At 41.5% G+C, this 22,169-nt stretch overlaps 2 protein-coding genes across 10 annotated transcripts in view; one reads left to right on the top strand and one right to left on the bottom strand.

Moving 5' to 3' along the window:
- LOC113528822 (E3 ubiquitin-protein ligase TRIM11) overlaps positions 1-11,289 on the top strand; it is a 17,474-nt gene extending 6,185 nt beyond the window's left edge. Inside the window, exons 2-10 of one of the 2 annotated variants that reach the window (XM_026917570.3) lie at positions 1-588; positions 2,388-2,483; positions 2,587-2,820; positions 3,406-3,568; positions 6,222-6,293; positions 6,888-6,914; positions 7,036-7,062; positions 9,922-10,097; positions 10,202-11,289. The exon at positions 1-588 is cut by the window's left edge and continues 59 nt beyond it. In XM_026917570.3, the coding sequence (XP_026773371.2) occupies positions 1-588; positions 2,388-2,483; positions 2,587-2,820; positions 3,406-3,568; positions 6,222-6,293; positions 6,888-6,914; positions 7,036-7,062; positions 9,922-10,097; positions 10,202-10,567 (1,749 nt within the window). In that variant the 3' untranslated portion in view covers positions 10,568-11,289. The remainder of the gene's footprint in view (positions 589-2,387; positions 2,484-2,586; positions 2,821-3,405; positions 3,569-6,221; positions 6,294-6,887; positions 6,915-7,035; positions 7,063-9,921; positions 10,098-10,201) is intronic. The other variant, XM_053228298.1, reaches the window with a different exon arrangement.
- A 3,229-nt stretch (positions 11,290-14,518) lies between these two features.
- LOC113529000 (vascular cell adhesion protein 1-like) overlaps positions 14,519-22,169 on the bottom strand; it is a 41,141-nt gene continuing 33,490 nt past the window's right edge. For all 8 annotated transcript variants that reach the window (XM_053228291.1, XM_053228292.1, XM_053228289.1 and 5 more), the window contains one exon: positions 14,519-16,172. In XM_053228291.1, the coding sequence (XP_053084266.1) occupies positions 16,105-16,172 (68 nt within the window). In that variant the 3' untranslated portion in view covers positions 14,519-16,104. The remainder of the gene's footprint in view (positions 16,173-22,169) is intronic.

Raw genomic sequence — 22,169 nt, 5'->3', positions numbered from 1 at the left:
ATCTGTTTGGACCTGTTCAGCGAGCCCGTGTCCACGCCGTGCGGTCACAACTTCTGCCAGAGCTGCATCGGAGGTTACTGGGCCTCCAGCGCCGAGTGCACGTGTCCGCTGTGTAAGCGGCCCTTTGATGGGCGGCCGGAGCTCAGCATCAACCGTGTGTTCGCTCACATCGCGCAGAAGTACAAGGAGATGCGCTACGGAGGGCCTCCGCCCGTCAAACCGCGGCAGAAGATCCCAGCTGCCACTGCAGCAGCAGGAGGAGTTTCGCTGCAGAACGGAACCAAAACCCCGGACATCCCGTGTGACATGTGCACCGGCAGGAAGGAGCGAGCCGTGAGCTCGTGTCTCACCTGCATCGCCTCGTACTGCGAGACGCACGTGCAGCCGCACCGCACGACGGCGTTCTACGCCTCGCACCGACTCCTGGACCCACACGAGGCACTGCAGGGACGCACGTGTCGCGAACACGGGCGGCTGCTGGAGGTGTTCTGCCGCACGGACCAGCGCTGCATCTGCGCCATCTGTGTGCTGGAGGAACACCGAACTCACGCCACCGTGTCTGTGCAGACCGAGCGCGCCGTCAAACAGGTGAGTGCTGAAAGTGATGACAAACAAACAGGATGTGCAGAGGGCGTGTCTTTAAGGCCATATATGTACTGAGTGGGTGTGTCTCAAAGACCAGGAATAGAAATGTAGGTGTGTCTTTGAGTCTATATAAGGAAATGAGAGCAGTATCGAAGTATGTGTACATATATGGACATGAGAGGAGCTCTGAGCGGGCGTGTCTTCAGTGGGTGTGTCTTCTGTGGGCGTGTCTTCAGTGGGTGTGTCTTGAAGGCCACAGATGGCAATACAGGTGGGTGTGTCTTTGGGTACATGCTGTATATGGAAATGAGAGGAGCTCTGAGTGAGCATGCCTAAAAATCTTTAGTTTAGTCTAGTGTTAATTATGTTTAGTGCCATATTAGACAACTCCGCCCACCTTTAGGCCTCGCCTCTTAAAGTATTAGGGCGGAAGTGATGTAAATGATAGTAATGATGATAAAGTTCTGTTCTGAACTTAAATGTATGAATGCAGACTATCAATGATAATTTACTCAGTCAGCTTATTTAAAAGACTGAAGACTGATGAAGATCTTGATGAAGACTGAAGTTTGTGTTTAGAAGGAAGCACACACAGCTGATCGACTACATTTAGCGCAAACAGTATTCATCAAATCTCTGAACACTGGTTCCCTCAGTGGTTTAAAAAGCAGAAATAAATCTCTGAGTGACGTTTTCACCTCGAGCAGAACTTTCCCATGTGAGAAATCATCCTCGTCTCTGCACAAAGCTCCACTTGTGTCGTTGTGCTTATGGAGAGTTAGCTCAGTGCGTTAACATGCTTTGTTCTTCAGGTTTAACGTCAATCACGAGCCGAGGCATTTCTCTAACATGCCACAGTTTGTATAAACAGGGTGTAACTTCATCCACACGACACCCAGGATTACAGAAATACCATGAGTGATCATTAACACACAAACCGGATTACACACACAAACATCAGAAAGTAATGCAGCATTAACATGACTGTGCTGTTTCAGCTCTGCACTCTGATTGGTCAGAAGGTGTTGATTAGTTCTCTATAACAGCAGCTCTGACAGTAGTGCAGCTGCAAATCACACGTTTATTTATAATTAATGCGCTCGTTCTAACACGTTACCGTTTCCATAGTAACAGCTCATACACAGGGACTCATGCAGCGGACGTAGTTGTTGACATGGCGATGTTTTCAGCTTGTAAGGAGATGTTTATTTAACATTGATGGAAGGAGTCTCCAGTGTCAGCGCTGTAACAGTCAGAGGTAAAGCTGTAACTTTAAGTTTTCTGACATCTTCAGCAGGACAGAGGAGTTTACGCTTCTTTGCGGTTTCTCGCTAACATGACAAGCTGCGGTGGTAAGTTGCTGTGGTGTAAGAGGAATAAAACTCAGAACAGTAACACACAGAGGCTTTTTTATTGTTACTCTTTATAATTAAGAGAATTTGCAGAAGCAGCCACAGTTCTTCTGGAGACTTTGACTGTCGACTCGCTTCTTATTTCTGCAGCGAAACCCAGCAGCCTTCATTATGTTTTTATCTGAAAAGTGTCTCTTATGGAATCTGCTGCTTTCTTTACTGACATACAAACATTTTTCTGTAACGTTTCATTTTGTGCCGGAAAACTAATGTTTGGAATCTAAAATGGTTTTGTACTGAATCAATAATGTAGAAGTCAGAAAATAAACATCTATAACAAAGATTGTACTAAAAACAATAGGGTGCCAAGACTTTTGCACAGTACTGTGTACTTATATATATTACATTTTTCTGTTAAATGCTGCATGACTTCCTGTCTGTCTCGTCCAGAGGATGCTCGGGAAAACCGAACTGGACATCCAGACGTCCATCGAGAGGCGAGGGCTGCATCTCACAGAACTCAAAGAAAGACTGCAGTTCCTCAGGGTAAGTCAAGCTAGCATTAGCATTAGCATTAGCAGTAGAATTGACTTTGTGCTCATTTTGGTGAGTTTTGGTGTTGTGTGTGTGTGTGTGTGTGTGTGTGCAGAACTACGCCCAGGCCGAGGTCTCCGAGGTGGAGCAGTTCCTCTCTGATGTCACTCAGTCGGTGGAGCGAATCCGCAGGGAGCTGGTTGGCGGGATCGAAGACAAGCGAGACTCCGTGATTGGCCAAGGGGAGAGGATCGTGTCACAGTTGGAGGCGGAGCTAGGCGAGCTGCAGGAGCGCAGGGCTCGGCTGGCGGTTCAGGCCACATCAGAAGACCACATCGGCTTCCTGCAGGTACAAACAGCTACGATGATGAAACAATATTTTAAATGAAGCGATAATTTCCGAGCCATCGGAGTCGACCTTGTATCTCATATTCTCTGCAAATAAATTCTTAATTAAATAATTAAGACAATTTTGTAAACAAATTACAAAATCTGTGTAGCAGATTTTTGACCTCGGCCAAATCTGTGTATTTTACATAGAACACAAATTGCACTTTATTTTTTTTGTTTTGTTAAACAAATAGCTGCTCTCTGAAACATTAGTTTCTGATTTAGAAACTAATGCAAAATAATATCAAAAGGTTTTATTAGAAAAACTTTTAAAAAACCTGTTATTACACATGACAGAACTTTGCAATCTGTCAGCAGTATGATGTGATGATATATTACTACAGTTTAAACCTTGATAAGAAAATCTAAAATATCAAAACAATATCATGTTCATGCCACACCGCAGTAGATGATGATGATGATGATGATGATGATGTCACACCGTTAAACATTACTCCCACATTCAGTACTTCTGCTGCAGTAATTGCAGTAATACAGTGAGTAATCAGAAGAGGATTATTTAACGGTATTGTTTCCGGAGCAGAGCTTTGAGGAGGTGAACGCTCCGTATCAGGACACCACGACACTCAACGGCGATCCTGATCTGGAGTTACACTTTTCTCTCGGGGAGGTGAAGAGCGCACTGGGCGAGATACGAGAGAGACTGGACGACATCCACATGGGCGAAGTTCACTACAGACACTCAAGTAATGCATTATTATTATTATTATTATTATTATTATTATTATCATTAGCTGTAGTAGTAGTAGTAGTAACATGATGATTCGTATTATTATTGTAAAAAAATAAAGTTAAATTACACAGAGACGTGACTAAGTTGAACTGTCAGTCAGCTAAAGAAAAAATATTTTCTTTTTTTAAGATTTTGTGATTTTTAAGATGTATAACAATAAATGACTAAATGAAACTTTAAAGCATAAAATTGTCTTTCAATTTTAATGGGAATCTAATTTAGTGTTTGAAAATTGAAAAGTACATATTAATTTTAAGTTGTACTCAGATACAGTGAGAATACAAATCCACAAAATAATATTTAACACGTCCCTTGTTTAACTTTTTATAGTAAAAACAGTGCGATAAGTTTCATAAAAAGTTTTTTTTAACACTGTTGTTACCGGATCTGTGAAACTGATCTGTCACGCTGGAACAGGTTTGAGTCTCTTAGTTCCAGTGATGGAAAATTATAACGCTACAGCATACAAAGACGAATATGCTTTTGTGCATCACAGTGAGCGTACACTGTCATTAACATTATAATTAATGTGTATTAAATACATTCATTTCTGAAATCACAGCCTTTGTTCACGCTCTACACACACACACACACACACACACACACACACACACACACACACGCACACACACACGTCTGTTTTCACTCAGCAGGTAATTACCACACCTGTTACAGCTTGTTAAATCCTTATCAAACCTGTGGAGACGTGTTCCAGCAGAACAAACACACGTGCGTCACATCCTAAACTGCACCCTGTTCACTATCTAGTGCACTAGGTCCAAATATGGTCATGAAATCCCACAATGCATTGCGATAGGTAAGTGTCCAAATGAAAGATCTTTACACCACAGTGAGATTCACTAGACGTTTCCCGAACCTTAACTACAACATCGTCCATTTTGCCATTTTGGGAAAAAGTTCAGCTTTTTTTATGGCTCGGTCACCAGAACACGAGTTAAATGCAGGGTGAGATTAAGCCCCGCCCACCTGACAGATGTGGGTAAAATTAATTTACCGACGCGTTACGATCTTACAGTGCTTCTAATAAACATTTATCGTACAGAAACTTCTCCTTAGCTGGACTGTTCTACAGGTTTATCTTACAGCTCGATGTATCATAAGTTTATTTTTATAGCTTTATAATATTATTTCTCTCTGTAGATCATCCTCAGTTTATTAATGTTTTCATTTAAAGTTCAGCTTCATCCTGAAACATGTTAAATATGTTTATACTGGAATATCTGTGATGTGTTTAGTGATTCCTCTGCTAATTTGTGGCTATATTTTTATTACTCCTGTGAGAAGAGAAGTTAGCGTGGACTAGACTAAAGGACTAAAGCGCCGCTGCATCGCTCTCATTAGGTAGAGATGAAACGAGGGATAAATGCCACTGCACCGCTATCAGAACGGCATTGTGAGTAATTAGGAAACCGTGAAAATACACCAACATTTCTGTGAAAGAAGTTTAAACTTGAACTTGATTATAAAATAAATCTTGGATATGAGTGAAGATTATAGACATGACGGATTCAGACTAAAATCCCAGGATCATTGCGATAATAAACATCTCTACATGGAAAACTAATCTCATCTGAATAGAGCTTACAGTAACTCATGTTATACCACTGAGAATACACACTCAGTATAATGCAGAAGAGAGAATAAAGCTTGTGTGTAGGAGGTTAAATCAGATCCATTGATGCAAATGATCCATTTTGTTGATCTTTTTGTGTATTTGTGTCTTTGTTTGTTCAGTTCGCTCATTTATCTCTATACGCCCACATTCAGGTGGAAAAAGAGGAAAAGTGAGATTTTTTGTGAGGCGTTAAACTCACTCGACTCACATTTCAGACGTGACTGCAACACACACACCCTGAGACAAATAAAGGACAAAGATCTGCTAACTCTACTGTAGCTAGCCATTCTGAACAATTCCTAATTTAATCTTAACAAATGTTAGTTATTCAATAACGCTTTGTGTCTTTATAAGTGTGGAGCTAAATACTACAAAAAATTACCTAAATAATCTCCTACACAAATAATTAAGTAATTGTATGAACATTCTCATAGCTAAATAGCTGCTAGATTGCACTTAAACATAAATTACCACATGACAGAATACACAGGGATGCTAAATACTATAATACAGCTAGCTTAGCTAAACTAACTCTTTATTTCAAAATAATAAAAACAAACCTTGATAGAATGGAGTTTCTAACATTTTCCTAAATCTAACCCTAATCAAAGTGCTCAATCTTAAAGTTTTATCTTCTCTCTTCTAATGCTAGCTGACTAGCAGTGCTAACAAGAACGGTTAATAATGCTAACGCTAGCTAACCGGGAAAAAAATATAATTTATATAGTATGTGGTGGTGCATCTTATTATTATTATTATTTTTTTTAGCATATGAGATTAGCACTCAGGTAAACTCAGATAATAGCTTTCAGTTTTTTCTGCTAAATATCTTAATGAAATGGATTATGTGTGTTTTAGGACATTGCAACTCTCCTCTGTGTATTAAAGCCATTTTAAAAAATGACTAAATCAGCAGCATTCATTAGCACCAATGATTAGAGGTTATAAACGTGTGATTTGTGTGTCACAGTGTTGACACTGCACGAGACGGACAGCATGATGAGCATCAGGTCCAATAAGAAGAAGGACTTTTCACTGAAAGGTAAATATGCATGAATCAAATACGCACATTTACGCAGAAGGTGTTTATTAGTTTTCATAACAGCAGCTCTGACAGTAGCGCAGGTTTATATTAATGTGCTCGTTCTAATATGTTATCGTTTCCATAGTAACAGCTCATTCACAGGGACGAGTACGGCGGACTGCTAACACCGATAATAAACAGATTTTAAAAAAATCATTGCTATGATGAAGTTTTCTTAAAGTAAGGAGACGTTTATATAACATTGATGGAAGGAGTCTCCAGTGTCAGCGCTTTGTAACAGTCAGAGGTAAAGCTGTAACTTTAAGTTTTCCGAAATCTACAGGACAGAGGAGCTTACACTTCTTAGCGATTTCTCATTAACATGACAAGCTGCGATTTTTGTCTCATTAACTTCAAGAGAGAGAGAAAAGAGAGGGAGCTGCTATAACATAAGTGAGAACAGGAACTAACTTGTTACCCTGATGTTCCGCCCCTGGTGGTAGGTGTAGGGATATGTGGGACGACGTGAAGGTGATGAACAAGTGTGCTTTTATAAAACACTGCATGAAAAGATGGAAACTTAATTAGCAACTATTTTTTTCTGTCCTTCAGATCTGCGGAAGTTCAAGTCAGGATCCAGTGAGTGTTTTTTCCCCCAATTATTGTGTTTAAGATTGTAAAAAAAAAAAGAAATCGGATCAAATTCAACTCATCAGGAAGTGTGTAAAAGAATTTGATATACTGATCTCTGTCTCTTCAGGTATCAAAAAGGTCAGAGTTTATTTAGGTGAGTCTAGTAATCTTCACATGCTTTCCATGTGTTTTGTTTTTAAAAAAATGGAAATGTGCAAAAACAAAAAAAAGTGAGTGTTGCTGTTGTATAAATAAAAACTTGATAGATTTCACTCCCTCAGTGTTAATCTCATAATGATCTTAGTCACAGTGTGAACAGGAGGCAGGAGAAAAGCTGATCTTTATACTGAGCTTTTATGTCACAGTGACCGTCTGTGTTTAAACCCGGAACTGCACGTGTTTAGGTTACAGTGTGTTTCAGTGAGTTACTGTGAGTTACACTGAGTTACAGTGTGTTACAGTGTGTGAGTTACAATGTGTTACAGTGAGTTACAGTGTTACAGTGAGTTACAGTGTGTGAGTTACAATGTGTTACAGTGAGTTATAGTGAGTTACAGTGTTAGAGTGAGTTACAGTGTTGGAGTGAGTTACAGTGTTGGAGTGAATTACAGTGTTAGAGTGAGTTACAGTGTTGGAGTGAGTTACAGTGTTAGAGTGAGTTACAGTGAGTTACAGTGTTAGACTGAGTTACAGTGTTGGAGTGAGTTACAGTGAGTTACAGTGTTGGAGTGAGTTACAGTGAGATACAGTGTTAGACTGAGTTACAGTGTTGGAGTGAGTTACAGTGAGTTACAGTGTTGGAGTGAGTTACAGTGTTAGAGTGAGTTACAGTGTTAGAGTGAGTTACAGTGAGTTACAGTGTTACAGTATGTTACAGTGAGATACAGTGTTAGAGTGAGTTACAGTGTTAGAGTGAGTTACAGTGTTGGAGTGAGTTACAGTGAGTTACAGTGTTACAGTATGTTACAGTGAGTTACAGTGTTAGAGTGAGTTACAGTGTTGGAGTGAGTTACAGTGAGTTACAGTGTTAGAGTGAGTTACAGTGTTACAGTGTTAGAGTGAGTTACAGTGAGATACAGTGTTGGAGTGAGTTACAGTGAGTTACAGTGTTAGAGTGAGTTACAGTGTTAGAGTGAGTTACAGTGAGATACAGTGTTGGAGTGAGTTACAGTGAGTTACAGTGTTAGAGTGAGTTACAGTGTTGGAGTGAGTTACAGTGAGTTACAGTGTTAGAGTGAGTTACAGTGTTACAGTGTTAGAGTGAGTTACAGTGAGATACAGTGTTAGACTGAGTTACAGTGTTGGAGTGAGTTACAGTGAGTTACAGTGTTAGAGTGAGTTACAGTGTTGGAGTGAGTTACAGTGTTGGAGTGAGTTACAGTGAGTTACAGTGTTAGAGTGAGTTACAGTGTTGGAGTGAGTTACAGTGAGTTACAGTGTTAGAGTGAGTTACAGTGTTACAGTGTTAGAGTGAGTTACAGTGAGTTACAGTGTTAGAGTGAGTTACAGTGTTAGAGTGAGTTACAGTGAGTTACAGTGTTGGAGTGAGTTACAGTGTTGGAGTGAGTTAGAGTGAGTTACAGTGTTACAGTATGTTACAGTGAGTTACAGTGTTAGAGTGAGTTACAGTGTTAGAGTGAGTTACAGTGAGTTACAGTGTTAGAGTGAGTTACAGTGAGTTACAGTGTTACAGTATGTTACAGTGAGTTACAGTGTTAGAGTCAGTTACAGTGTTGGAGTGAGTTACAGTGAGTTACACTGTTAGAGTGAGTTACAGTGAGTTACAGTGTTGGAGTGAGTTACAGTGTTAGAGTGAGTTACAGTGTTAGAGTGAGTTACAGTGTTGGAGTGAGTTACAGTGTTAGAGTGTGTTACAGTGTTAGAGTGAGTTACAGTGTTAGAGTGAGTTACAGTGAGTTACAGTATTAGAGTGAGTTACAGTGTTGGAGTGAGTTACAGTGTTAGAGTGTGTTACAGTGTTAGAGTGAGTTACAGTGTTAGAGTGAGTTACAGTGAGTTACAGTATTAGAGTGAGTTACAGTGTTGGAGTGAGTTACAGTGTTGGAGTGAGTTACAGTGAGTTACAGTGTTAGAGTGAGTTACAGTGTTAGAGTCAGTTACAGTGTTGGAGTGAGTTACAGTGAGTTACAGTGTTAGAGTGAGTTACAGTGTTAGAGTGAGTTACAGTGTTACAATATGTTACAGTGAGTTACAGTGTTAGAGTGAGTTACAGTGTTACAGTGAGTTAGTGTTAGTGAGATACAGTGTTAGAGTGAGTTACAGTGTTACAGTATGTTACAGTGAGTTACAGTGTTGGAGTGAGTTACAGTGTTAGAGTGAGTTACAGTGTTACAGTGAGTTACAGTGTTAGAGTGAGTTACAGTGTTAGAGTGAGTTACAGTGTTACAGTATGTTACAGTGAGTTACAGTGTTGGAGTGAGTTACAGTGTTAGAGTGAGTTACAGTGTTAGAGTGAGTTAGTGTTACAGTGAGTTACAGTGTTAGAGTGAGTTACAGTGTTAGACTGAGTTACAGTGTTGGAGTGAGTTACAGTGTTGGAGTGAGTTACAGTGTTACAGTGAGCTAGTGTTAGTGAGTTACAGTGTTGGAGTGAGTTACAGTATTAGAGTGAGTTACAGTGTTGGAGTGAGTTACAGTATTAGAGTGAGTTACAGTGTTAGAGTGAGTTACAGTGTTAGAGTGAGTTACAGTGTTAGAGTGAGTTACAGTGTTAGAGTGAGTTAGTGTTACAGTGAGTTACAGTATTAGAGTGAGTTACAGTGTTGGAGTGAGTTACAGTGTTAGAGTGAGTTACAGTGTTACAGTGAGCTAGTGTTAGTGAGTTACAGTGCGTTACAGTGAGTTACAGTGTTAGAGTGAGTTAGTGTTAGTGAGTTACAGTGTTACAGTCAGTTAGTGTTAGTGAGTTACAGTGAGTTACACTATGTTTTAAAGTATGTTTAGGATTAGATTGTGAGTCCGGCCATGCTGACGGTTTGTGTTTTCTCTGCAGAGGAAGTGTCGTTAAACCCTGTGACAGCGTATCCCTTCCTCATCCTCTCAGACGACAGGAAGCAGCTGAAGCGTGGAGAGAAGCTGCAGTTCTTCAGGAACAGCACTCAGAGATTTGATGTGTGGAGCTGCATTACAGCTAAAGAGGGATACGATACAGGACGCCACTACTGGGAGGTACACATACTACACACACACACAAAACACACAATATGAACATTTGTTTTTCCAGGGAGGTTGTATAATTCTGTGTGTGTGTGTGTGTGTGTGTGTGTGTGCAGGTGAGTGTTGGTGACAATAAAGACTGGAAAGTTGGCGTGGTGAGAGACTCCGCCCAGAGGAAGGGGCTGTTCGATATGAGCCCCAGAAACGGTTACTATGTGCTGTGGTGGAGCACAAACCATTTGCAAGCGCTCACGTCCCCGCCCCTGACCAAGGTGAAGATGAATGGCCGCCTGCGTTATCTGGGCGTATACCTGGACTGTGATGAGGGTCATGTGACCTTCTACAATGCCAAGACAGGCTCTGAGATTTACTCGTTCACTTCAGAAGGAGCATTTGGCGAAAGGATGTTCCCTCTGTTCGGCACGTCCGATAAAGAAGTACCACTAATGCTACCAGGTGCACCAGCACACACGTATGAGTGAGGAAACAAGGGGAGAAGAAGTGAGAGAAACAGAAACCAGGTGGGAAAGGAAAGAGGAAATAAGTGAAAGAGAAAAGTGCATAGTATGAAAGCAGCCAAAGAGAAGAGAAGGGATGAGACACCAATCTCTCACAGGGTAACACACACACAACAACAACAACAAAGTAAAAAAAAAATAAAATAAATGTATGGCCCAAAATAATTAAAAGGGGAGTACAGATAAAAATCTTAACAATGTTCTTAATATTATTCATTCTTTACAACAACAGAAATAATTTTTTTTAAATGCCTCAGAACTAATGTTGAGTTTAAAATCAGGAGGAAGTGTGGAGTGTGTAAAATGATTTTAAAATCAGAAAGAAGAAAAAGTCTTCTAAAGACAACAGGACATGGGTTTAATCAGCCTGTGCGCCTGCGCCTGCTCCTGCGGTCCTGAGTGTACACAGTCAGTGTTCAGTGTGTATTTAGTTCAGTGTGTGTGTGTGTGTGTGTGTGTGTGTGTGTGTGTGTGTGTGTGTGTGTGTAGGACAGATGAAATAAACCCTGATGAGGTGTATCGTGGATTCGGGTCACTCACACTGCCTTTTAAAAATATTTTTTATTTATGATAAAAATGGTTTTGGGGTTGATTTTGTTTTCTCTTGATTTATGACAGTGATGTTACACTAAATAAACTTGTAACAAACAACATACTTGTAATAAATAAATAAACTATGAAACATTTATATGAGTTAGTTTTCATTTGAGACATGAGACATGACCTTGAATGACCTCCGACTGAGAGGTTAAAGGAGCTGGGGTGAGTCAGGGAGATCTGAAGCCCAACTGAAGGCGTTTAACTGATTTCATCCAAAAATCTTTTGTTTCACATTACACAAGAAAGTAACAAGCAAAGGTGAAAGGATAACAACACAAACATAACAAGTTAAAGGAACAAATAACAAACAATGTAACAAAGTAGCAAAGTAACAATGAAAGTAACAAGCAAAAGTAACAAAAGTAACTCATGTAACAAATACCAAAGCACCAAACCAAAAAGTAACAATGTAAAAAAATCACAAAGCACAAACACACATATATATTGATAAGAAAATGTGTATGTAATATTTGTATAATTTATCTATTTTTTTTATTTTCTCACTTCACACATTCCTGCAGTAGAAGTGCACAGCAATATTATAACTGTTTTAAAACATTAATAGTTTAATAATGAATAATTTTATAGCAATAGCATATAAACATCATAAAAATAACTTTAATAAATGTTCATCTGCTTGCTTACCTGCAAAGATGAAAATCCATTTCACTTCCCATTTTGTAAATCATCTGAATTTATTCCATAATCATTATTAAATAAATAAAATGCACAGTTCTATGATTAGCCAGATGTTCGAAATTCAGGATTTAATTATTTTGGTGTCCCGCTGCTCTGATTTTTAATACTTAGCTAAAAATCAGTATCTGTACAGTATCTGGCACCAAGACTTTAGCAGTAGATCCTATAAGTCCTGTAAGTTGTGAGGTGGGGCCTCCATGGATCGGACTTGATGGCCAGCACATCCCACAGATGCTCGATCAGATTGAGATCTGGGGAATTTGGAGGCCAAGTCAACACCTTGAACTCTTTGTCATGTTCCTCGAACCATTCCTGAACAATTTTTGCAGTGTGGCAGGGAGCATTATCCTGCTGAAAGAGGTCACTGCCATTAGGGAATGCTGCTGCCATGAAGGGGTGTACTCAGTCTACAACAGTGTTTAGGTGGGAGGTACGTGTCAAAGTAACATCCACATGAATGCCAGGACCCGAGGTTTCCCAGCAGAACATTGCCCAGAGCATCACACTGCCTCCACCAGCTCGCCTTCTTCCCATAGTGCATCCTGGTGCCATCTCTTCCCCAGGTAAGCGACACACACACACCTAGCCTTCCACATGATGTAAAAGAAAATGTGATTCATCAGACCAGGCCACCTTCTTCCATTGCTCCATGGTCCAGTTCTGATGCTCACGTGTCCATTGTAGGAGCTTTGGGTGGTGGACAGGGTCAGCATGGGCTCTCTGACCGCTCTGCAGCTACGCAGCTCCATACACAGCAAGCTGCACTGCACTGTGTGTTCTGACTCCTTTCTATCAGAGCAGCATTAACTGTATCAGCAGTTTGTGCTACAGTAGATCTTCTGTGGGATCGGACCAGATGGGCCTTCACTCCCCACGTTCATCAGTGAGCCTTGAGCGCCCATGATCCTGTCGCTGGTTCATCGGTTGTCCTTCCTTGGACCACTTTTGGTAGGTACTAACCACCGCACACCAGAAACATGTGATGTCATCTAGACATCACAATTTGGCTCTTGTCAAAGTCACTCAGATCCTTACGCTTGCCCATTTTTCCTGCTTCCAACACATCAACTTTGAGAACTAACTGTTCACTTGCTGACTAATATATCCCACCCCTTAACAGGTGCCATTTTAACGAGATAATCAGGGTTATTTACTTCACCTGTCAGTGGTTTTAATGCATGCTGTGTACCTCAGTAAACAAACACTCATATAATATGAGTCTTCTCTGTTACCTCCTTAGAAGATACACACAGAGTTCAGATGCGAAGACAGCAAAGCATCTGAGCTTTGGACAAGCATGATGGGTTTTTTTCTTCTCTAGATTTCACTTTTCCCTGTCTTACCAACCAGGCTCAAAAAATACAGAGGCCGTCTCTCTGTCCCGACTCTAACCTGCACTTCCCAGATCATCCAGTGAAGAAAGCATTCTCCCTCAGTCATGCTTTGTGGGTGCACTTTTATGGGACACTGAGAGAGAGATCGCTCCTTCTCAGGATCGACATGTGCCAGAGTCATGTCCCACAGGAAAAAAGCATGTGCCTGCCACACTAAGTGACAAACTGATCACCTGGGCCAACACGTTCCCAGCTGCCGGATACACAGGTGTCCACAAAACCTGTCAGCTCCTCACCAATAAATACTGGTGGCCTAAAATGGTGCCTGATATCAACTGGTCACAGTGTGCCCAAGCCAAGGTCCCCAGCAGGAAAATCAATGCCTTTGCCAATTCCTCAGCGACCATGGTCCCATCTAGCCTTGCAAGGTAACACCACCATAATGTCACCATTGAAATATTCTCCAAATCTCTATGCCTCGTTCTGCTGTCTAAACTCCCATCTGCCTTTGAAACTGCTTAAAACCTCTTCTAGCAAGTGTTTAGATACTTTGGTATCCCCGAGGACCTTGTAAGTGACAGAGGTAAACAGTTCACCTCACGTGTGTGGATAAGCTTCATGGAGAAAGTGGGGGTCATCTTCAGTCTATTGTCAGGATATCACCCTCAGTCCAATGGTCAAGTAGAATGGGCCAAGGATTTTTGCTCCTAAAATACCAAGCATTTTTCACTGTGTTTGATATCCTGGTTTTAACCTGTCTTTGCTTTTGCTCTTTGGTTTTGAGATTCTGCTTGTCCTAGTGTATACTGTTTGCTGATCATGTGAATTTTTGCCTGTTTTTTGACACTGTTTTTTTTTTTACAGTGGCAAATGTATAATAATAATCAATAGGAAATGGCAAAAAATATCTAAGGTGTGATTGTACATAAATGCGTACAAAAGACTCGTTTTACAAGATTTATTTTGTGAAGTCTTGCTCCCTAATGAGGTAGTTATCTACTGCAGTGTTGTAATCATATTAAAATAAGTTTACTGAACCACTAGATGCTGCTAAAGGTGCAGGGTGGATGGTGGAAACATCTCTCTTGTCCAACAAGGTGCCGTAACATTTTCCCTTGTCCTTTTCCCCCACTAAGGACTTCAAGAACTAACACAGGAAATGCAGATCAAAATCATAATCTTGATAAAAGACAGTATAATCTTAATTACATATCTTCATTAACTTGAAATGCTGTACAAAGTTGTTTATAAGAATCAAATATTCAATATTTAAAACTCTTGATTGTTGCAATTCAGTTTGTGTTTTATTGCTCCAACTCCTCCACATGTACAGTGAAATCTGCTGATCAGAAAACAACAATTAACCTGCGCAAATGTTGGGCCTGAGATTTTAAATTTCACATTCACATTTTAATGCCCATAAAATACTGTAATGAATCAATAAACTACATTTGGTCTTCAGAGTATATATCATGATCTACAGTCATTACAACTATTCAGTGATTTTAAAAACAAAATCTAAAACTGCATACTAAACCATAGTGCAAAAAATATACACTACATTACTACACTAGTGGTAGTGTTAGCATTAGATACACTGGAGTCAGGGTTAACTACGCAGGAGGCAATGTTAGCGTTAGATACACTGGAGTCAGGGTTAACTACGCAGGAGGCAGTGTTAGCGTTAGATACACTGGAGTCAGGGTTAACTACGCAGGAGGCAATGTTAGCGTTAGATACACTGGAATCAGGGTTAACTACGCAGGAGGCAGTGTTAGCGTTAGATACACTGGAGTCAGGGTTAACTACGCAGGAGGCAATGTTAGCGTTAGATACACTGGAATCAGGGTTAACTACGCAGGAGGCAGTGTTAGCGTTAGATACACTGGAGTCAGGGTTAACTACGCAGGAGGCAGTGTTAGCGTTAGATACACTGGAGTCAGGGTTAACTACGCAGGAGGCAGTGTTAGCGTTAGATACACTGGAGTCAGGGTTAACTACGCAGGAGGCAGTGTTAGCGTTAGATACACTGGAGTCAGGGTTAACTACGCAGGAGGCAGTGTTAGCGTTAGATACACTGGAGTCAGGGTTAACTACGCAGGAGGCAGTGTTAGCGTTAGATACACTGGAGTCAGGGTTAACTACGCAGGAGGCAGTGTTAGCGTTAGATACACTGGAGTCAGGGTTAACTACGCAGGAGGCAGTGTTAGCGTTAGATACACTGGAGTCAGGGTTAACTACGCAGGAGGCAGTGTTAGCGTTAGATACACTGGAGTCAGGGTTAACTACGCAGGAGGCAGTGTTAGCGTTAGATACACTGGAGTCAGGGTTAACTACGCAGGAGGCAGTGTTAGCGTTAGATACACTGGAGTCAGGGTTAACTACGCAGGAGGCAGTGTTAGCAATAGATACACTGGAGTCAGGGTTAACTACGCAGGAGGCAGTGTTAGCGTTAGATACACTGGAGTCAGGGTTAACTACGCAGGAGGCAGTGTTAGCGTTAGATACACTGGAGTCAGGGTTAACTACGCAGGAGGCAGTGTTAGCGTTAGATACACTGGAGTCAGGGTTAACTACGCAGGAGGCAGTGTTAGCGTTAGATACACTGGAGTCAGGGTTAACTACGCAGGAGGCAGTGTTAGCATTAGATACACTGGAGTCAGGGTTAACTACACAGGAGGCAGTGTTAGCATTAGATACACTGGAGTCAGGGTTAACTACACAGGTTTTAACATTAGCATCTACAGTTGTCCTTGGTTCACAGCATTGTGTTGCACATAACCGTTGTTCCTGCGGGATCTCGGGTGCTTCAGGATGTAGCACGACCCACGTGTGCACGTCGAAAATACATCCAGCACTCAAAGTTGATTACAACACTGTAGTGACCAATAACAAACCAACCACTCCCCAGACAGAAATAAGTGGCAGTTGCCCAGCTGAAGAAGAGAACAGGAAAACAAAAGAAAAGAAATATAAAAACAGAAAATATAAGTAAATAAAGTAAATCACTGATAATCCATACATAAACATGAGCCTGGTAACGATATACAAAATTTGATATGTTACGATACGTTGGTGTCTCTATACGATATTTTTTCAATATAGTATAATATTGAAATGCATGACCTGAATATGTGCCTTAGATTTCCATTTTCAACTGATTGAAACATTCAGTATTATAAAATTACAGTCATTGAAACACAGCAATGACACAGTGTTTGTATGATCCATTCAGACTCTTAGCAGCATATAATGAAAGAAAAGCTGTGCATCAGAACAGAACAAAATTAAACATGGAGCTAATACTTCAATATTAGCTGTTTGGTCAGGATTTCACTGGTGTGCTATGTTGCCAGGTCTCAGCACAGTTTCCACCCCAACTAGCTCTCAGAACCCGCACAAAAGACCTGAAACTAACCTAAAAGGTTCAGGCACTGGAAAAGGAAGCTGGTGGTGAAGCAGAAGCTCAGCTAGTGGCAAAGGACAAATCTTTCTGTTTACTTAGCGATCTATGTCTCTGTCCTCACCTATAGTCACAAGCTATCGGGAATCCGTGAGAACCTCGGAGTAGAGTCACTGCTCCTCTGCATTGAGAAGAGCCAGGTGAGGTGGTTCAGGTACCATACAGAGACTCGCCCTGGTGATCAGAGGGGCTGCATACTGTGGAGCTAATATTTAAGTTTAGCTAAACTCAATATACCTAGTCCTAAAGCTAAATCCTGTATAGTTAGGGCTAACTTTGAACTTGGTGTAGCTAGTGCTAATGCTAACCTTGTCACATGTTTACAGGTGTAATAAAAGTGTACAGTGACGGTGAGTGGTTGTGATGTGAACATGAGCGGATGTTGGTCCAGATTCAGCACAGCTGCACACTGATACTGCACTCCATCATCCTCACTGCTGGGCGTAACTTTCAGTTTCACTGTCTTGCTCACATTTTTCGTCTCATTTACTAACTCTGGGAATGACGTTTCATTGAATTGTGTGAAAGCGTTGTTTTGCTTTGGATCCGCTCTGCTCCAGCGTACACTGAGTTTACGACGAGGACCAACGTTTCCAATCTCACACCTCAGCTCTGTCTGATCTCCCTCTACCCACACATCAGACACAGACACAGAGCTCAGCGTAACCCTGTCTGGCCTCTCTGTAAACACACATACACACAAGTTAAATTTCATTGTTTTGATTAATAATGATATGATGAGATGAAAGACCCGAGCGAGTCACAGCACAGTAAACTGTGCAGATTATGATAAATCTGTGCACAATAAGAATGAAATCAAATTTTATGAGATGATGGTACTCACTATAAATGGTGAGATTTACATTACTCTGACATTGTTTAATTCCCACTGCAGAGTAACACAGGAGTCCTACAGCTTCCTCCCCATTCCATCAACTGCCACCCACTTAATCAGACTGTTAGACAGACACCTTCCACATCTCACTCCTATCAGTGTCTGGATTCAAAATTACACCCGAAAATCAAAGTAAAAAAATGAAATTACAAGCTGATCCAACTTGCATGAGCAGTCTATGGTGCTACTTGGTGGCTTTGGATGCTCTGATACATAATGTCTCAGAGGTTCTCAATTGGATTCAGGTCTGTGGAACGTGAGGGCCAGTCAATGGCATCAATGCCTTCATCATCCACAAACTGCCTACACACTCTGGCCACATGAGGCCGGTCATTTTCATGCTCCAGGAGAAACCCAGGGCCCACTGCACCAGCGTAAGGTCTGACAATGACAGTTTGGTCAGAAACATGCACACCGGTAGCCTGCTGGAGGTCATTTTGTAGGGCTCTGGCAGTGCTCCTCCTGTTCCTCCTTGCACAAAGGAGCAGATACCAGTCCTGCTAGTGGGTTGTTGCCCTTCTAGACCCTGTCCAACTCTCCTCATGTAACGGCCTGTCTCCCGGTATCTCCTCCATGCTCTTGAAACTGTGCTGGGAGACACACCAAACCTCCTTGCGACATATGGATGTGCCATCCTGGAGGAGCTGGACGACCTGTGCAACCTGATTGGGTTGCAGGTACTGCCTCATGCTACAAATAGTGACAAGGACCTGAACAAAACACAAAACTATAGACAAATCAGTCAGGAAGGATAAGGAGAGAGCAATTGTCTGTGGCCTCCACCTGCAAAACCGTTCCCTTTTTGGTAGTTGTCTTGCTGTAGCCTCTCCAGTGCACCTGTTGTCACTTTCATTTGCACCAAAGCAGGTGAAACTGATTCACAATCACTTATGTTTCCTAACTGGACAGATTTATGTCCCTGAATTTTAATTGACTTGGTGTTATACTGTAATAATTAAGTGTTCCCTTTGTATTTTTTTGGGACATGACATCCTGCGACATAAAGCGGCCAGCCACTCCACCGTCAACAAACCTAAGTGAACGTGTGAAAGTTGGGGGGGGGGGGGGGGGGGGGGGGCTCAAATCATCAGCACTGTACAGCATCCAAACATCCCATTTCTCCACAACACTCAATGCCTGTGAACCCTCCAGACCTGCTCACTGATCACTGTGATCTCAAGATTGGCATGTGCAGTTTGATTGGGGGGGGGGGTAAATGTCTTGAGATCAAGAAGGTAAGATACACCTAACCCTGTGACATAAAGCTGGCAGCCACTCCACCATCAACAAACCTGAGTGAACACGTGAGAGTCGGGGGGGTGACAGCATCCAAACATCCCAGTTCACCACAACACTCTATGCCTGTGAAACCCTCCAGACCTGCTCTTGTACCTAAGAAAAAACTATTCACAAAAGGCTTGACTAAACAAATATGTTTTCAGCCTAGACTTAAACACTGAGACTGTGTCTGAGCCCTGAACACTAACTGGCCACCCAGAGATACTCAGAAAGCTTACTTCTAGCTGCATGTGGTCCTAGTACAAGTACTTCTGTCTTGTCAGAATTAAGTAAGAGAAAGTTAATAAGCATCCAGTTTCTAATGTCTTTTACACATTCTTTAACTTTATTAAGCTGGTGTCTGTCATCTGGCTTTGCTGAAACATACAACTGTGTGTCATCAGCGTAACAGTGGAAGCTAATACCATGTTTATGTAAAATTTTGCCCAGAGGTAGCATATATAGAGAAAGGAGCAGTGGGCCTAAAACAGAGCCTTGCAGAACACCAAACTTTACCTTAGTATGAGAAGTCACCATTTACATCTACAAACTGATAACGATCAGTCAAATAAGACCTGAGCCAGGAAAGGGCTGTTCCCTTAATGCCTACTACATTTTCTAGTCTATTGAGGAGAATAACATGATCAGTGGTATCAAAAGCTGCACTAAGGTCAAGCAGCACAAGCAAGGAGACACAACCCTGATCAGAGGCCAGCAGTAGGTCATTTACCACTTTAACCAGCGCTGTCTCTGTGCTATGATGAGGCCTAAATCCTGACTGATATATTTCATGAACGTTATTCCTATGTAGTTATGAGCTTAACTGCTGTGCTACAACATTTTCCAGGATCTTGGAGATAAAGGGGAGGTTTGTTATTGGCCTATAGTTGGACAGCTGACAGGGGTCGAGGTCAGGTTTTTTTTTATTTAGGGGTTTGATAACTGCCAGTTTAAAAGATTTGGTGCATAGCCAGTGCTAAGGGAAGAATTGATTATTTTTAGAAGAGATTTGATTGCTTCTGGAATGAAACATGAAACATGTAGAAACATGTAGGTAAGGGATCTAGTAAACAGGTTGATGATTTTGATGAGAAAATTAGTGAAATTAGTTCAGTCTCTTGAAGGGGAGTAAAACATTCTAATCACTGATTTGATATAGTTATATTGTTATCTTTACTGCATGCACAACTATTAGGCAAGTCAGTAGTATGATCTGATCATTATTTTTATTATTTTATTATTCAAGTTTAATTGTTTAATGAAGGAGGGTGTGCAGAATTGTTAGGCAGCTTCTCTACCTCAGGAGAATGGGACAAAAAAGAGATTTATCTGAGACTGCAAAGTCAAAAATAGTAAAATGCCTATCAGAGGGATGCAGCACAATGCAGCCTGCAAAACTATTGAGGCATGACCACAGGACAATCAAACGCTTTGTTATGAATACTCAACAGGGTCGCAAAAAAACTTTTGGGAAGGAAAGGCGCAAGTTAGACTTAAGAAGAATAAAAAGACTTAAGAAGAATAAAACTTGAGGTTACCAGGAACCTGTTAGCCTCCAGTGCCGGCATATTTCAGAACTGCAGAGACATGGCTGAGGTAAGGAGGTCTGAAACACAACCACCATGAATAAGACTCATAAGCTGAAGCATCATGACTGGGCCAAGAAATAACTGAAGACCGTGTTTTTCAAAGGTTTTATGGACAAATGAAATAAGAGTGACTCTAGATTGAGCAGACGTCTGGGCTTGTGGGTGGATCACTAATGGGCACAGAGTACCAGTTCGGGCTGGTATCATTAATGATGAGCTAGTTTGACTTTTCCTGGTTGAAGATGGATGGAAAATCAACTTCCAAACCTACTACCTGTTTCTAGAAGACACTTTCTTCAAGCAGTGGTATAGGAAGAAGTCAACAACATTCAAGAAGGCCGTGATTTTTATGCAGGACAATGTTCCATCGCATACGTCAAGGTACACCACTGCTTGGCTAGCCAGCAAAGGCATCAAAGATGACAGAATGATGGTTGGCTCCTTTCCTCATCTGACTTAAATCCTATTGAGAACTTCTGGGCCATTCATAAGTGTGAGACTTACAGTGAGGGAAGACAAGTCACCTCTTTGAACAGCATTCGGAAGGCTGTGGTGGCAGCTGTCAGCTAAAATCAAGAATCAAGATCAGGAAACTGCCAGATTCATTGGATGGAAGGCTCATGGCAGTTATTGAAAAGAAGGGTGAAAGGGTCAAGGGCCAAAATTGTTTTTTTTGTTAATTGTTATAAGTTATTTTATCTTAGTTATTTGTTAAATAATACTTTAAGACTGAAGAATAAACAAGTAAGTGAAAAACAATTTAAATTTAGTTGCCTAATAATTGTGCACATTAATAATTTACCTTGAGAAAGACCAATCTCATTTTTTTGTTTGTTAAACATTCTATAAACATTTAGGATCAACAATACCCCAAGATTGGAGGTAAGGAAGGCCACCTACGTTAGTGCTCGCAACCCACACTGCAACTTTTGTGTATTTTACCTTGTTTTTTGGACTATTATTGAGCTAACCCACGGACACATAACATATGACTGACAAACTTTAATCAACATTGGAATAGACCTTACTCACCAGTATAATTCCCATTTTCATCTTGACCCTGACTGGCCTCTGGAGATCACTATGAGCCAGGTAAACAATGGACTTACTCTCCTGAGACTGCGGCGACGACGAGGAGGAGGAAAAAGAGCCGGCGTGAGGAACTGGGTATGAGCCAGGGCATACGCCACACCAATGCCCAGCACACTGTTAGCTAATGTCCAGTCCATCGACAACAACCTGGATGACCTTAGAGCCCAGCAACGCTCTCTGCCTCACTGAGACATGGCTCACGCCAACCATTCCGGACCACGCTGTACAGCCGCCTGGGTTCTCCCTTCACCGCATGGACAGGACGGAGAACTCGGGAAAAATCTGGGGTGGTGGAGTGTGTGTTAGGAATAATGACAAATGGTGCAGCTTAGAAAGCACCCATCGTCTTATGGAATTATATACATCGGACCTGGATTACCTTGCGGTCAAATGCCGTCCCTTTTATTTACCCCGGGAATTCACCTCCGCCATCATCGTGACTGTTTATATTCCACCTCAGGCACACACAAACACTGCTTTACGGACACTGCACAGGGACATTGGACTACTTCAAACACTGCACCCGGACGCAGCACTGGTGATTACTGGTGACTTTAACAAGGCTAACTTGAAAAAAGTCATGCCAGATTTCTACCAGCACATAACCTGCAGTACA

The sequence above is a fragment of the Pangasianodon hypophthalmus genome, chromosome 23 (assembly GCF_027358585.1).
Source record: "Pangasianodon hypophthalmus isolate fPanHyp1 chromosome 23, fPanHyp1.pri, whole genome shotgun sequence".
Taxonomy (NCBI): domain Eukaryota; kingdom Metazoa; phylum Chordata; class Actinopteri; order Siluriformes; family Pangasiidae; genus Pangasianodon; species Pangasianodon hypophthalmus.
The sequence above is the reverse complement of the archived record's forward strand: the minus strand, read 5'-3'. Positions and strand labels throughout refer to the sequence as shown.